This window comes from Chiroxiphia lanceolata, chromosome 8, assembly GCF_009829145.1.
Source record: "Chiroxiphia lanceolata isolate bChiLan1 chromosome 8, bChiLan1.pri, whole genome shotgun sequence".
NCBI lineage: Eukaryota > Metazoa > Chordata > Aves > Passeriformes > Pipridae > Chiroxiphia > Chiroxiphia lanceolata.
This window is the reverse complement of record NC_045644.1, coordinates 33261561-33279277: the sequence shown is the minus strand read 5'-3', so window position 1 is coordinate 33279277 and position 17717 is coordinate 33261561. Positions and strand designations below refer to the sequence as shown.

The 17717-nt window shown below is 37.7% G+C and overlaps 1 protein-coding gene across 2 annotated transcripts in view; it reads right to left on the bottom strand.

Moving 5' to 3' along the window:
• Positions 1 to 17717, bottom strand: part of MYPN (myopalladin) — a 68080-nt gene that overhangs the window by 29678 nt on the left and 20685 nt on the right. Inside the window, exons 2-8 of one of the 2 annotated variants that reach the window (XM_032694181.1) lie at positions 8759 to 8879; positions 7176 to 7227; positions 5011 to 5158; positions 3763 to 3834; positions 3409 to 3550; positions 2448 to 2471; positions 299 to 415 (exon numbers count right to left, since the gene is read on the bottom strand). In XM_032694181.1, coding sequence (XP_032550072.1) covers positions 299 to 415; positions 2448 to 2471; positions 3409 to 3550; positions 3763 to 3834; positions 5011 to 5158; positions 7176 to 7227; positions 8759 to 8879 — 676 coding nt within the window. Of the gene's footprint in view, positions 1 to 298; positions 416 to 2447; positions 2472 to 3408; positions 3551 to 3762; positions 3835 to 5010; positions 5159 to 7175; positions 7228 to 8758; positions 8935 to 17717 lie in introns of both variants that reach the window. The other variant, XM_032694180.1, reaches the window with a different exon arrangement.

The window sequence follows — 17717 nt, the reverse complement described above, 5'->3', positions numbered from 1 at the left end:
CCATAAAAAAGGACTATTGTAAAGGTGGAGGGAAAGGAGACACCGTTCTGGTTTGGAAAACCAAGCAGTGCTCTTCAGCCATGTCCCCCGTACATTCCATTAGCATCTTTGAAATAAAAACTTTCTTTTCAGAGAATTCTCAGACCTTTTAGTTACGAATAACATTTCTAGAACTTGAGCTGAATTGGAGGAACCAACACACTCTGCCCTTATATTCTGTACAGTGCCTTGGCAGCCTAAATCATAGCCTGCTCTGCTTGTATTTACTAGGGAGCAAAGGACTAAAACAAACCCTTACCTCTGACAGTGAGATGTGCTGTACTGGATACTGTGCCATATTTATTGTTTGCAGTACAGGTGAAAGTGCCAGAATCTTCTGAAAATACTTCAGCAATAACGAGAGTACAAATTTCCTCTGCAAAGCATCAGAGCAATGTTAGTACTTGAAGTGAACGTGTAGTGAACAAACACACAGAACTCTGGCTGTCCTTCAGGAGATTTCCTTAAGGTCTTTAACCTTGCTCAGTTTGATTTTATTTTCATCAGTATTATCAATTTTGGCAGCCTTTGTGTGCAGCAGCTGTTATCAGCATTGTCTGCAGCAACTGCTGTCCTCTGTGCTCCAGCATGCCCAATGGAAGTGAAGAACAGGTGTCAGCAGCATGTGGAAAACGTTGGAAAATGTTTTCCTAAGGACATGGAGTACAGACTTAAGACAGAAGCACTTTAAAATTTAATTTAGAAAAATACAGTGTACTCCATATCTCAACTCACTAAAATAGATATATTTTTATCTCTGCAGATGGAAAGATTAATTATAATTAACAGTTATATTTATATATTATATATATTTTATATATGTATATATATATATATAATTGTAATTCAAGTGGAGTCACTTTGTAAGAGGGAGAAACACAAAATATAGGCTGGCATTTTCCAAAAGTACCCATGCAGATTTGCAGATAGAGGGGGTCGTGCTAATCATGCTTATAGAAAGGTACCTTTTCACTTCCTTGCAAAGAAGACTCATGGACACTCAAAATGTGCTAGCAAAAGTGTACTATGAAAAACTATATTCCATCTTGAAAAGTCAATCTGGCATTATGACACTCCTGTCTGACCAGTATCTGATATGTCTGGGCAGCAGTACCAGCCAATAAATACCTATGGTGATGGGATTTTAAGTCTTTTGTTTGTCTGGGAGGGGGAGGGAGAGCAACATCTCAAGTGTATGAAATGTGGGCTGATAAAATTTCTTCAAAATTAGTCAGTGACTATTTTGCTACCCTTTTGCAATAAACTTTCCTAAAACCCTACAGGATAAATATTTTATGAGTATTTCTGTAGAAAACCGTATCACACTTAAACTTGATTGTTTAATGGCATCACTGAGGGGAACCTAGTAGCAACAAAGAGATTGCTTGCTATCAACTACTGGAGAATAATAGTTTATTATAGTACTAGTTTAAGGCATTATAAGATGTAGTTTATCGTGCTGGGATTTGCCAATGGCTGCATACATGGAAATCCAGATTCCTTCTGAATGAGCAGCAGGTGATGAGGCTGTGACAACTGCACCCAACTGATGATCCTCTCCAAACTGCTTCACATTACTCAGCAGTGATGCCAGAGGACAGTAAGGGAACAGTGTCATTGGGTGCTGGTTGAAGCTCCATTTTTTTCCATCCTAAATCTCAGAGAGAGGGAGTTTCTTTCAAGACACTTTTCAGGGTAAAAAAACTTCTAGTAGGGCAAGGAGAAGAGTTACAGAAGTTTGTTATGTAAGAATTAATACTCCTTTGATAATTTTCCATCTTAAGAGGGGCAGCTTTATATTTCTAATAGTGAGAAGCATACCGAGGAGAGTGATCCTCTCATGGAGAAGTAATCAAAATCTGTAAGGCTCCTTTGCTCCAATCATGTGAAGTAACCTACCTTTTACCCCGACCCTTGAAATTAGCAGGTCCAGCCATGTTTATAGAATTTGCTGATATCAGGGGTGGAACACCTGATGTGGCACTCTCATATTACGCTGGTCCGGAGCACAGGGAATGGCTGACATGGCTAAACATCTGATGCAATGTTCCCTAACTGGTAAACTAGATAAAAATAGCTCAGTCCTACATCATCTGGTGTACTTTTGGACCTCAGATGTACAGGGGACCCGTATACATTGGTTTTATTAATCTTTAGCTCATTTAGATCCCGGGTTAGAACTGAGTCAAAGCAGAATGGAAACACTTTCTTCAAAAGAGACAGAACTAATTCAAATTATATATTTATGGAACAGTCTACAGTGAAATGCAACTTACGAGTAGCTATAGATTATGGAGAAAAGAAAAAATACATTATTAAATTATAGAATTTGAATAATCCATGTTTTGTGAAGGAAAATCACCACATTTATATAATGCAAAAATCACGAGCCTTTTGATGATCCTCACCTGGTTCAGCCATAGATCGTGGTTCTAAAGGGAAGAAGAGCAGAATTATTAGACTGAATATATTTGCTTTTGCCAATATATATATTTTTTTAAGTACTAAATATAAAGTTTGACTCCTCAATATGATGGAATACTGGAATTTGATCCAGTTTTCTGTTTATGGGGTGGTAGAGACAGCCAAACCTTCTACTCAATGGCATGTCAAAGCCACTGAACAATGTGAACACTTAGGAACCTTTTTGGGAATTTATGAAAATAAATTCTGCAAGAAGTATTTTTTGCAATATTAGTACTACTTTATCTTGAAGACAATTTCTGAAACTAAGACGCGCAAAACCATGTTATGATGAACCATTGTTTCCCTGAGGTTTGGTTTAGTGTCCTATTGAAGGAATTTCTGTTGAATTTTCTCAATTTTTAACATTCCAGTGACTTACGAGAAAATTGCAAATGTTTTGACTGCGTTTGAAAATTACCAGAGAAGTCTGTGTTTACAACCTCCTGTGTATCACGTGCACACATGTGCATGTGTCAGCATGGTAACCTGCACATCAGGTTACTTTTGTGGATAAATAAGCAATCTACTGCCCATAAGCACTATTATAAAGTTACCTACCTGAAAAGTGAGGGATTTACAGGCAATGGAACTCTACATAAAAGGTGTAAACTCAAAAAAAAACAGTGGAAGTAAGGCTGAATTAGAAGAGGACACTGAAGTGGCAAAGGAATCAAAGCAGAAGGCAAAACGATTCAAGAGTTTGGGGAGTCTCAGCAAATACTACCTGTGAGGTGCTGGTCAATTCATTCACAGTTTGAGCTTCTGGGACCCAGATTTATTGCCATAAATTCAGCTTGCGTGGTTCTTACCATTGTAATAAGAAATTCACAGGGTTGCTATGTTAGCAATTTTTTTGCTTGCCTATATTTTATTAGACACAATACTTTCACACAGAAAACATACTTTTCTGTAATATCCTAAAATCTGGAGAATCTTCTATCAGTGTTCCTTCTCTATACCATTCAACCTTTGGGGAAGGAGCTCCTTTCACCCGACATTCAAAGACAACAAGCTGCCCCTCAGAAGCTGAAATATCCTGTAACATCTAATAGAGAAAATGAATAGACAGTCAGTAAATGCCTTAATGCTCTGGAAGTAATACTGATTTCAGTAAGATTTAATAAAGCCACTTAAATCTTTGAGTGACTTCAGAAATGCATAATTCCTTTTTTTACATTTGATAGCTAGAAATTTTTAATCATCTCTTTCTACAGTTAATTGACCTCTAATTTTCAAACATGTCATAGAACAAATTACCTTTGTAAATACAGGAGCAGCAATTATAGGTCTTCCATCCAGTCCTTGTAAATAGTTAGTGGGGCTTTGGGCCTGTAGGTTGCAAAACATCACAAGATGATGTTTAGGTGTACAGACATTATTTTTCCATATACAGGAGAAGTAGGTGAAGTCCAAAGCAAAATATTTAATGCAATGAATAGAAATTCTATTGTGGACAACTGCTGGTGATCATCCTGGATGGGATAACAGCAAAAATGCTGCTAGTGCTTTATTGCCTAGTCGAGTCCATCTTGGCAAGGAAAACTTCACTGCAGCATATTGTGACATCTTTTGTTAATAATTCCCTAAGGCAAACCTTTGTTGGCTGCTTGGTGGTAGTTTTGTTTTTAAAATCCTTACTCACAAAATATTTACGGATGTTAAGAAGGAAATGTTGTCACGTGTGTGACTGCTACTGTAATCCTTTTCCTTTGCCTAAACCAAACCATTTAAGAAGGTGAGATATCACCCTCTTGATCCTACTCAGTGAAATCAGAATGGAGTTATTCTTCTCCTGGAAAATTTTGTTTTCTAGATTGATTATTTAATAGAGTTTTTCCTTTCAGTGAAATAAGAGTTGCCCCAGAAAAGCAAAATTACTGATTCAGTATCTCAGGAAACAGAGCCAAATTTACATAGGTGATGTTTTATGAACCAACAAGATTAAAAGTGGTGATTTTTTGAGATAACTATTACTCTTGACTTAAGCAACTTCTCTTAAATGGTGAAATGTCTCAGAGGCTTATTCTCATTGTAGTAAAAAGTAAAGATGCATTCCTTCACCTGTTCAGTATCTGTTTATTGGTTACCACCTAATTCTGGCCTGTAAACTTTCAAAAAGTAGTGTAAAGCGAGTTTCTCATGAACATTTCAGTTTTAAGGAAATATGGCTCCTCTTTCCTATCAGGAAAGAATTCACAGCTGTGAATATTCTGACAGTTTGCAACAAAAAGGACTCTAAATGTATGCTAACATTAATTAGAAACTCTTTGATATGGATATTGAAATCTTATGTGGCAAACACGTATATCTACATATGAAGTAAACATAGTAGTGAAATGATTTAGCTTAAAATAAGTTTCATTGAAAGGAAAAGATTTCAAGTGAGTTCTGTAGCAAGGGAGAGAAAAACATTATAGGCTTCTGCTATTGAAGGTGAATGAGTCAGTCTGTGATTTATAAGAGTTTGCTTTTTGTCCTTGAAATTCCCTGTATTGTCTCCCATACCGGATTAACTGATGTTGGCACAGTCTGGACAGGTACAGACACAGGCTGGATCACAGCTGGTGGTGCCTTGGAGGTTTCTTGATGCTTGGTTGCAGTTCTGACAGCAGGGGATGCTGCATTCACTGAGGTGTCTGCTGTCCTTGGTTTGCTGTGAAATATTAACCAAGAGTAAGTTCTCTGACAGGAAGGCAGAACTCTGTGTGTGTGTGTGTGTCCTTAGTTATGTCTGTCTCAGTTGCATATCAACCTCACATATCAGCCTCACTTCTGGGACTGAATTCCACGTGCTCCTGGGTAAAGCTGCATTTTGTTAGAGCCAGCCTGCATATCTGTCCACTCTAGTACCCCAGTTCAGTCACCCCAAATGCAATAAATGGCCTGGATTAACCCAGCCTGAGCAGCATGAGAAAGCAGTGCTGGTTTCACAGAGGACAGTGCTAGTTTCCCTTGTGTGAAAGTTTGGGCCTATAAGATAATGAAAATACCATGATTTGCTTGGTACAGATTCAATAATTTATTGCTGAACAATAGATGCTTTCTGACCAACATATCCTCAATTTTGATAGTGTACAGATTGGCACCTACTCACTTCCAGGCTGTGTCTATGTGTGATTATAAGAGTTGACCCTATTTAATTCTATGGCCAAGTGAAATAATGCAAACAGTGAAGAGATGGTCTTTTTATCCAATTTGAGGTGCCCAGGTTCCCACAGGAAGCCCGACCTTTAAAACAGAGGAAAGATCTTCACTTAGAGTGAAGATAAAACTGTTGTTGTGATCACTGATTTCTCTTTTGAACTTCTTTTAGCACCTGTTCTCATGTTAATTCCCTTTAATTACAGTGTTCAGATTCGTGTGATGGCAGCTGGAAGCTGAGGAAAAATGAAGACACTTTCATTATACGCAAACCTGATCTTTCATAATGTGATCAATTGAGGACCACAATGGCAGAGCAGCATTTTTTTTTAATCTCAGAAAAAAATTACTTCACAATTTAACGAGGTAAGTAATTTAGAGAAGCCATCAGGTGGTCAAGATCATGGTCAGTGCTACATTGACACCTGATGAGGTGAATGTGAAAGGAAATATGCCTGAGACAGTTAGACAAGTCTGAACTAGAGCCGTGGAAAACTTAGCAATTCATCCCCAAACCTTTCAGATCTTCTTGATCTTAAGTTTTATATTAAACCCTTACATTTATCAAACTCCATAAACCAATTCAGTGGAGAATATTTTATGCCTTTGAACTTAAAATCACGTACAACAGGATTTGCTGTCAGCCTGAGGTGTTTAGTCAAACAAACTGCAAATGTCTTATCTTTGCATTTTAAAAACTGACATTTGTAATGAGCATAATGCTCCCTAATGATGGATGAAGCCAACAGGGTGCATGTCTATCTGGTTAAGATTTTCTCTGTATAAAACAGTTTACTTTTGGGATTGAAAGCAAAGGAGTTAAAAATAAAAGACTGATTATTTTAGTTTTCCACCACTCTGACTCGCTTTCTGGTTAACAGAAGGACTTTGATTCTAAAAGACTGTTGATTTTAAGAGATTGGATCAGATTCTAAATGATCAGGGGATGGATTTCATCTAGGAAAAACAAAACTATTTCCCAGGTTTTAGATGATATCTGACATATTTTATTTTTATAATTAAGCAGTCTTTTATACCATCATTTCAGTTTACTCTAGTGCATATCTATTAATTTCCTTATCTTAAATCTAAATAATTATTCTGTACCCATATTCTGCCAAAAACTTCATGACATGCTGTATTTTCATGTGAGAAATTGTGCTACACTGTTTGTCCAAGTCAGATGCTAAAATCAGCATTTAAGATGGGTCTAGTCAAATGGCTTCAGGATTAGTAAATTAATTTTAGTAGTTCAATCTTTAAGGTGCCATCTTTCCTCTTGTGTTTATATTTAAAATTAAAGTTTCAATTCTTAATCTAAAATTGAAGACACAAGCGAACATATGTGTGTTTGGTCCATATTATTTGTAAATCAAACAAACAGGCATGCAAACAAAACCCAGCCCAAACAATCCAAACAAATCCTAAACAGATCCCTAACGTGTTGGAGGTTGCAAACTGAAAGGTCTGCACTTATGAGGTTTTTTAATGGTAAAAAGTATGCAAGATGTCATTGATTTTAAACTTACTGATCCATTTCGTTTGTGGTGATTTCACCTTCAGAGTCAGAAGAAGAGATTCCTATGAAAAAATTAAAAAAACCCAAACCCAAACATTTAGCAGAGGGGTTTTTGAAGTTTATCTATGAATGATACAAACCATTAATCAGACTTCCTCTAGAGCATTCTATGGATATATATTATAAAGCTGTGCCAAAACAAAAGATCACATTCCAGGGGAAGTGAACCAGCATTGGACACTGTGCAAGATGCAGAACTGCTGTTGACATGGGGCAAATTTGGGATGAGGTGCAACTGAAATAAGGAAAACAGCATCCAAGAGTGAATGTATACCTGGGTCTTCCTCAGGTTCTCTTTAAAATGTCTCTATGATTTAGTCTGTAGTTGTTGTTGTGAATCAAGGAAGAGCTTTCATTTCTCAGACACTTGATACTACCATTCAAAAGGAAAAAAAGTTAAAAAACAGACCTTGAATCATAACTGTTATTCTCAAACTAGAGCCTTGTAGCACAATATGGAGAAGATAATAGCTCAGTTTACTAACAGCTGTCTTACTGAGACATTTTACACTTCTGACTCAGCCTTCCCTGTGCTTGGAATTTGCATTTTCTCTGCAGCTCCTGCCAGTGAGCACCTCCGTCAGCCATGGCTTCCCTCCAGCATCCACTGAGCCAGGTAACAGCAGACCTTGGCCTCTGTCTGGAGAGCTAGGAAATCCCTGCCAAGCACAGACATCTCCCAGCAGTGTCAGGGGCAGTGCAGAACCTAAAAAAGGATTCTTCATTTCATTGTCAGATTAGAGACGTGAAAGAGAAGCATCAGTAGAACAAAATCCACCCTGTATTAAGTAGGGCAGTGCTTTAATTTGTGATGGTCCCACTGCTGCCAGTGATGGTGCTCGTGGTTTATTTCTCTGCTTGAGAATGGAAAAAAATGTCCTCTGTGTTCATTTCAAATTTGTAGTCCTGCAAATGGTGGATGCAATCTAAAATCTTACCCAACAAAAGTGTTAAAAAGAAATATAAGTAGTCTTCTCTTAGGCCCAGTAGGTGTAGTAGAAAGCATAAGGAGAAAGAAGACATCTAAATCTGCAGATATATACTCTGTTTTATTTACATCTACTGGGCAAGTAAAATACCAAATTGATGGCATATTTATTTTGGTTACAGGGCCCAATAAAGGGTTAAGAGGAAGGGGTCCTATGTTCAACTTGTAATAGTGACTGTAGGGAAAAGGGATTAATGAGAATTAGACACAAATATTAAGTTCTTATATTTCTGTAGAGTTCCACAGATAAAAAATACAAGGTGGCATCAGAATCTGAATATTTCTAGACCTTGATCTTACAGTGAGATATATAAAATCTCTGGGAAGCGACACAATAAAATAACATGTACAGGGCAGTCTCTTTTCTGAATGGTGCTTTATAGGGAAATAATGAAGATGGTAATAATGATGAAAAGTGTTTTCTCCCTGCTACGTATTTTTTCGTGACAAAGCTATCACACAGTTAGCAAACAAGACACGTAATTGTATCTTAATCCTGTGTGACCAATTTCAACAATCCATTTCTGCACCACTTCTAATGTTACCTTCTATGTAAATCTCTGCAGAAGTGGAGTCTGTTCCATAGATGTTTGAAGCAAAGCACGAGTAACGTCCTGTGTCCTCCTCAAAAGCTTCAACAATAATCAATGAGTGCTGATCACCTGTCTGGATAATTTGAATGTCTGGTGAGTTCTCAAGCTCCTTCCCTTCACAGTACCACCTGCAAGGCAAAAAATTTTGTTTATCAATGCAAACAACCTGTCGACTAGGATGGCAATGTTTGAAGTCTTTCTGATGATAAAATTGGCAGGTTTAGCCTGAAGATTCTGACAGAGTGCTGCAGGCAAGTGTTGAATCAATAGTCATAGGAATAAAATATTTATAAATTTCGTATTATTCAATATAGAGTAGAAGAGCTCTGAATTTGGAACACTGTCAATCCAGCTCTGAATTTCTCTTAAGGTACATTCAGATCTGTGTTGTGGCTTGAAGTGCAGCAAAAAAAACCCCACTGTAAGTAAACAATTTTACCTGAAACTTGTATTTCCAAAGTTCATGTTAATTCAGAATGTGACTGAAATTTACTATAGTGTTGCCCTTTGTTTTGTCATATATTTAACCCAATCTGCTTTTTATAAAAGATGGCATAAGTAAGGGAATTGATCTATTACGATACAGAGGCACTTGCATGCAGGAACAGCCAGTGAGACAGCTGCACCTTGAATTCTTTTCTGTATCATATTGCTGTGTTCCTCTTTTAAACACAGTCACCCATCCAAGAATATGTTGGCCTGATTGCTATTGCTTTTCAGTACAGACAAGGCAGAACAGAAAGAGAAAAATCAGGTGGGTTTGCAGAACCAAATTCCAATTTAATAAGACAATCTAGGTTTTATACAGAAGGTGTAGTGCTATCTGTCAAGATCCAGAGCTAAATGTTTGGGATAATACTCAGAAATACCTGTATTTGTACGTAACTAGCTAGATTCAAAAAGCCAAGCTAAAGCACATTCGTCTTCACTGTAACTTTTCTTATAAATGTAGACAGATATAAAACTACATAAAAATCTTTGTATTTTCTTACTATGACTTTCTTAATAACATGTGATTTAGTAAAGCAACTTCTGCATGTGACAGTGGGGGCTGTCATACTACTAACATTTTTTATTCAGTTGATTTTTTAAAAAAATAATAATTGTTTCATCCATCTTACATGGTAACTTGGGAAAAGGACCTGCCAACATTTGAGTGGTACTACAGCAAATAAGATTGTTGTGGAAAGGATAAGGATAGGTTTTGGAGTAATAAATTGTAATAATTAGTATTTATTGCCTTGTACTATAAGGTATTTCAATACATTTCCATCTCAGATATTTTAGAAAAACATGAATAAATAAATTTGTTTAACCATTCAATTGCACAACTTTTTAACAACAGTTTATGCTACAAATTGAGCATGAAGAAAGCCCTGAATTAATATATTGGAAAAAAAAGTAATTTCTAAGACAGTCCATACCAGCAGAAAACCAGAATTCAATAAAAGTATAATACAGAATTGAAAAAGGAGCCTCAAAGGGTCCATGAGGTATTAAGGACTACAGATCTAAAATTTCAATGTTGATTATGTAGCTGAGCAATAAACAATGCCCCATTTGTGCCCCGTCAGTCCCAGCCCCCCAACACGGCTTTCTCAGAGCAGACAGGGTGTTTCCTGCTCCACTTGGAGTTGCACATCAGTGTAATCCATACCTGGACAGTCAAACTGACTTGGAAATGCAGCTTGGAAAGCAGACAGACAGGTCTGCCTGTTCCAGAGGGAAGCTCCTGCACTGCAGAATGGATCCTACACGATGCTGAGAACTTCAACTGAAGTTACTGATTTCTCTTCCATTTGAGCCTTAGGGCTCGAAAAGAAGGAGTGGATGAGCTCTTGCAGGTCTGCCAGCAGGACTTTAAAATGTTAAAGCCCTGATGCTGACTTCTTTGCTAGAGCTTTCTCCCTCTGGAGCAAGGCTGGCAGGTTCAAATGTATTCTCAGGCCCAGCTGCTCCACTTCTGGTCTAATGAAAATGGGTTTGTGCCAGGACACCACATAAAGGATTGAGGATGACTGAACCGTACAGATTCTCCTATATATCATTTTTGGTAGCTGTTAATGACCATAAAAGAAGGGACTGGGCAGTCAGGAGGCTACAGCTGCATGTTAAATTGCCACAGATGTTTGCTTGAGCCACACCACTAAGGAAATTTTGTTTATCAATGCAAACAACTTGACAACTAGGATGACAATGTTTGAAGGCTTTCTGATGATAAAACTGGTGGCCATTTAAGGTCCAACATAGTTCATTTGCTAGGTTTTCTCCCACTCTGGTGGGCAAAATGAGATGCTCTGAGGGATGCTCTGTCAGTGGATGCTCTGCCCAGGACAGCACTTTACTGCAGAGTAACTTTCAGCAGCCATTCATGCTACTTCTCACAGCTCAGTGAAAGTCATTTGAGATTCTTTGCAGTGCAGATGTGAACAGAGTTCTGGATATTGACCAAACCCATACAAAATGCAGCACCTTTGGAAATTTAAGAGACAGCTGTCCTCATACAAAAGGGAGTAATAACAGCAGCACATACCCTAGGGTGCCAGGTGAGCTGGCACATGTCAAAAGATGGGGAAGAACTTACTGAGTGCTCTGGCTCAGACTACAGATCCACCTCACAGCATGAGGTTTTGACAGTGGCCAAAAGCAGACACTTAGGGGGGAATGTAAGAACAGAGTGAATATATACATGTAGGTATATTCATTTATTTCTCTGGAGTATGTAACTATTCTCTTTATCTTTTCATCTTTGCTTTTATCTACCATTCTCTTTGACTTTTTTCAGCAGGTGTGAAGCAGCACCTAAAAATAATTTTTAAAAGGTGAAATCACTGGTGTTAAAATGATTCTTTACAAACTACCTCTTTTTTAAAGGATTTCACTGTCTCAGTACCATTACCATTATTTTTCTAGTAGATTAGACTGTATGGTTCTTCAATAATATTTAGTTTGAAAATACTACTTTTTATTTGTATAATCTTTATTTTGAAAGAACTGGTTTACACTTCCATTCAAAATACTTTTCCTTTAGAAATAATTGTTTTTCTAGCTTTTTCTGATTGAGCTGTAGTGTTCATATTCTGTCACAGTCCTGTCAGATGCTCTAAAATAAACCTCTTCAAACAGAAGGAACAGCTACACCCAGTTTAAACTTTGCTCATAATGACTTGCCCAAATCTGTAATTTTCCCCACTAATAATTAGAAACATTAGACATGTCAGGTACGTTCTATCTACAATATGGTTTATTCTACTGTTGTTTTGAAGGTTTGCAATTGGGGGTAATTGAAAATAGTTACATTATCAGGAGAGAAGACCTAAGATTCATGCACAGTTTTATGACTACAAGCACAGATTTGGTATATGAATGTACAAGCTGCCTTTGAGGTGTGTAATTCATGTAGGCAACTGTGTACTTTGGGATGTGAGTCACAGCACTTACTCATGTCTTTTTATACACCTACCTCATGCCTCTGCCTTATATTGTAGCCTTGTTTTAGCATGTTAGCTTTAGCAGATATGAATAAGTATTAAAGAGAATACCCGGGTTCTAGAATTTGATCCCATTTTCAGCAGCATCTTTCCAGAACATTAAAATAACTTACATAGTAGAGTGATATTATATTATTGTGCCCACTTGAATGTGGTTCTCACTGGAGTGACACAGAGAGCAAAACACACTGCACAAAATGCTGTGATATAATCACCAGTAAGGTAGAACTCCTTGTGTTACTACTGCTTTTCCAATTAACCTGTTGTGTTGTATAGAGGTAAGTCTGTATCGCATGCTTTTGTGAGGCACAATTCTATTTTCCTATAAGCAAGTTTAAAAACACCATGTAAGCTAATTTTCCCAATTATTGTAGTAGTACGTGAGTAGTAGACTCAAACAAACAGTGAAGTAGGATTGAGTTAATTCTATGCTTTGCAGTTAGTTTTTCATTTCACTAGTCCCAAACTTGCAACATAAGTGATTTACAGCTTCACGAATAAACTTCTGTTTCAAACCTGTGTTTAGTTCTCCTAAGCAGTGTGTTCTTTAGTCACTATTTTCAGCATAATGTTCAAATACTTTGAGATTAGGTTGAGACGCAGAGCATGTTACATGCACGTCACCTGTTTGCAATGCTTATAAATGAAAAGCAATTGTCTCTTGTGAAGTTAATCTTCACGTAAATCTTCGGTGTGGCCATATCTACTTCTTGCTTGTTAACATTTGGTTCTATACTTACCACGATAACGCTGTACGTGGTAGCAGCGAAATGTCAGTTCCAAGGGGAGTTCTGACATTGAGATGCATGGCATGACTGAAGTAGCAACAGCCTCTGTCACTGACATTTCATTCCTGCCATGGATTGCAACGATAGCTTCCTCACGCCAGGGAGCTACACATGGAGCACATCCACTGTGCCACATTCATCCCAGGGCTTGATCCATTGACGTGACTGGAGTTGCATGTAAGAGGAGTTTGGCTCTAGGCTTGGAGCGCTAAACCAGATAAAGGTTTTCATCTGGCAGCCAGGAAGGAATATCTTCATCTTGTGTGGCTTCAGAGCCTCTAAAAATCAGTGATTAGTTGCAGGTCTCCTCAAACAAAAGAGCACTAAAATGCACTTTTTAAGCTTTGTGTGGCTACGTTAAAGAATGTTTTCATGGAAAACTTATGACATGTAGCCTGTTTTTAGAACATCAAATCCTCATGACACTTCCAGGATAGCTGTGTATGCCAAACCATGCAATGTGATTCATAAGTAAAATTAACCTAGGAGTGATGTGCCAAACCGTTTGGAAAAATGTAGGCACCTCTGAACTTGAGGGGAAAAGGAGTGCTCTCCTCAGAGAGGAGTGACTGTCACACCTACCATTACTGACACAGAAACAGAGCTGGAGAGGGAAGCATGAGAGGGAGGTCATCAAACCTTTGGCACTTCGGAAATATGCTACACATTTCTCTTTAATGCTCATTTCTGACCCGCAGTATAGTCAGAGTAAAGCAATCATCCATAACTGTAGTAGTGCTCTTTTGTTGTGAGCTAAAGTTTGAGCTACCTAGAGGTGCACAAACTATGGTATTAATCTTTGCCCATCTCTTCTGTGTCACTGCATTCAGCTGATGAGACTGAAAAATGGGTAACATTTCACCAAAACTTCTAGACAGGTAGGTTTCACAAGCTTCCTCAGACTTGTGGGTTTGTTACACTAAAGCTGAGTTATCTTAAAAAGCAGTTGGACAGGTCTTTCTGTATTCAGCCAGGCAGGATTTAGCTTTCCATGTATCTGATATTTCACATCAGTTCCCAATTTCATTCAATCTTCTGTCCCTCAGTGAGCCCTCATACATGCTACATAGTTACCTACTGTGCCTGTGAATTATAATGCTTCATCATTGCCGATGATATTTTGGCCCTGATCCATCATGATTGTCATTTACACCATCTTTTACATCAATTTGGTTTTGTACTGTCTTGCTTTCAAACATGGTATCTGCCCTTCATATTTCCAGTCCTTTCCATCCCTGTGATCAGCTTTTTTCTGAATCTCAGATCTCTAATTTTTCTCTTATAATCCCCATTACATCAGTTGAACCATCTGACTGCTCCTAGTGTTGACTGAGTAACTACATGACAGAGCTCGTTGAATCTTGTTCTTGTTTCACAATGCTCTGGGTTCCCACAGTATCACTTTTACATTGCAATTGTCTTTAATATATGCACCTTGGATTCCTTTCTGTGGCTAGGAAGCCTATTTTAAGTCAAAGGTGATTAAGCTTTCTTTCATCAGTTACTACCTTGCCAGTCAGCCCTGTACTGGGACTGATGATATTTTTATTTCTTATTTATTAGAATTCGTCTCTCCTTGCCCTCCTCCACAGATGCTGAACTAACTCACCACAAACCTTGGAAAACTGTTATCCTCAAAGCAAGACAGTTGCCTGTTCTGAGCCTGGTTCTGGTCACAGTTCCACAACTATGGCTAACATGATGCCTCCTTCACTATTTTGGAAGCTTTACACAGCAGGTCGAAGATGAGCACTATTTTTAGTGAAAAAATCCTGCATTCTTGTGGTCCCCAAGGTTAATGGAACACATACCCCAAAGTACATTATATTTTCTGGTTTCCTTGTGCTGTAACAGTGACTAAAAAGGCCAAGATCACTGGAAGCATGTGAACATTTATCACTCAGGCAAGTGATATTTTTTACACCCTTTCTTAGTGTTACTCCTACACATTAGTGGAGTTGAAAGAATCTTGGATGAACAGGACAAAAGTTTTGTTAACAAATAACTGTGATCAGGAAACTGTTCAAGCAATGAACATTCCCAGCCTTCTCCATAATACAGTGGGTACATACACACACAAACACAAGGGGAGAGAGAGTTCAGAGTTACTCCTTGTGATTTGTCTTTTATTTCTTGGTTTAAATTGTGAAACTGAAAGCTGAGCCTGATCTTTTTCTTGAGCTTTCCTTCTTGGCACTGATTTTCCCTATGGGACTTCTTTCTCCCCGTCCCTATTTTGCTACATCTGGTGGATGCTTATTATATAGAAGTGTTTTGAAGCTCCTGTATTGACTGTCATTCACATAAGTAGCTTGTTTTATTAATAAAAATGAACAAAATCAATTGTTGAAATAGAAATCTTGATGAAAAACTTCAGTTTTGTTGTGACAAAAATAGCTCCAATTTACAAAGATACCGATCATCCTTTTCTGTGCAATCAAGTGGTCCCTGAGTTGGATGTATAGGCATTCTGGTCAGCCCTGAATAATCCACTGGCTGAACCATTGTTCCTGGGTTCTCCAATCTGCCCTTGCAAGACTTCAGTGACTTTATAGTGTCAGCTTCTAATTCAGATAGTTGTTAAACACCTAAAGATGGCAGGAACACCTTGTTAGTTTTATGTGTGTCAACAGCATGATCATGAGGAGCTGTGGTTGTGGCCTTCTGGAGAAATAAATAAAATTAACATTGTGCACTAGAGTACAGTCTGTAAACAAGCAATTCAGTTTCTATTCTGTTCTGAATTCTGTTCTGAATATGAAGAAAGCCAGCTTGAGTTTGTCTACAGGTCTATACACATAAGAGAAGATTATTTCACTGGTTTTCTTTGCATTGTAAACTATGTGCAATGAGAGAGGAAAAAAATATTTATCATATCCAGGGATCCTACTGACATTTTTAATATCAAAAAGTTTTATCAAGGCAAATACCTGGAGAAACAAGTCTCAAAGTCTTTATATGCAAGCGAAGTGTTCAGAGAGTGTTGCTAATATCTAGAGGATGATGATATTTTCTGTCTGTTTTCTAAGAAAAAACTCCAAATTTCTGGGATTGTTTTCTCTTTTAGTCGGAATCCTCTATGAGTTTAAGGGCTGAGCATAATACAGAATTTGTAATGCCATAAGCTCCACCAAGGGAATGCCTCAGAACTGCTAATTAAAGCAGTGAGTTTAGACATGAAGCACAGTAGAAATTATATTTTTCCCAAACAATGTATTTCCCCCAGCTTTACAGCGGATTCCTCTTCTATAAAAAAATCATTTAGTCCTTTGGAAGTTCACATTCCTATCATGCATGAAAGACCCTGTCTAGCACCACAGGTCAAGGTCTTGTTAGGGACTGAGAACCTACTGAAGGCACTAGTGGGGCAAAACAGTCTGAAAGTTGCAGTCCAGGGATCCCATGGACTGGACAACTTCACACCTCCATGATAAGATGTCCATAACAAGTGGATTCACTTGTAGATCCTTCTTCCTATGTAATTAATGGTGCACTGTAAATGCTTTTTCCTTCTGAAAAATTAGCAGTTGGTGTGCCAGAAATCCAAGGGAGAGGAAAACAAAGATTCTTTACCACAAAAATCTTTGGAGCATCCGTATTTGGACATTGAGATAGTTTTCATTTGATGATTGTGCCTATTAGTTCGGTAAGAAAGATGATAAAAGGTGTTAGCTGCAGTAGAAGTGCAGTTAGAAAATATGGACCACCTGTGAATGATCCAAATCGTTAGATGTTGAAGGTGCAAACAGTTCTTTTCAATATTTAGAGAAGCAACACAGATTTCTAAAATGCCTATAAAAGAATAGGCAGCCACCTTGACTAAGGATATCTATGTGTGATACTTCAGATATTAGGATGCAAATATGTATAGTACATCTCTAAAAGGTGGACAGAATTTTCCTTTCTTTTGGATTGGTACAGTCCCAGCAAAGGAAATATGATTCCACCACTGTAAGCGAGAGGTAAATTTGACTAATGAGCTCTCTGTGAACAAATTTAGATATAGAAATGCTGATGAGATCTAAGAATTTTCAAGATAAATTTAAAAGTTAGAGTAATCTGTTTCTCATTTCATTGATGTAATTGATGTGTGTACCTTTGTCACATTTCCTTTCATCTCCAGTGATGTTTTCAAGTGTTACTTATTTGACTTTCAAAATCCTCATAGATATTGGTGAAAAAAGAAATATCAGAAATAGCAGTCACCCATCATGAATAAGTGACAATTAACAGGGGTGTCTTATACTTGATCAAACAGAAATGTTTTTTCTAAGGTCTCAGCAGAATCTGTGTCAGAATCAGGATTAGAACTGAGCTGCTTTTGGTTATAACTGGTGTAATAACTGAAATGAACTTCCTTCCTCTCCGTTCATGTGTGGATGTTTTTGGTTTCTGTTCTGTCATCTCAGATAGCTTCAAGCATCAGCACGAGGTGTCACAGCCATTGGTGTTTTTAGTTGGTTTACACAATCAGGCTTGATTTCTATAAAGATAACTAACATTTCTCACTATGGACTCCACACTTTCTTTTAATTAAGGAAGCATTTAATTTAATTTAATTAAAAGCATTACTCTAAAATTCAAAGAAAGTAACGTCCCAAAATACGTTGTCTGAAAATATATACAACCTTT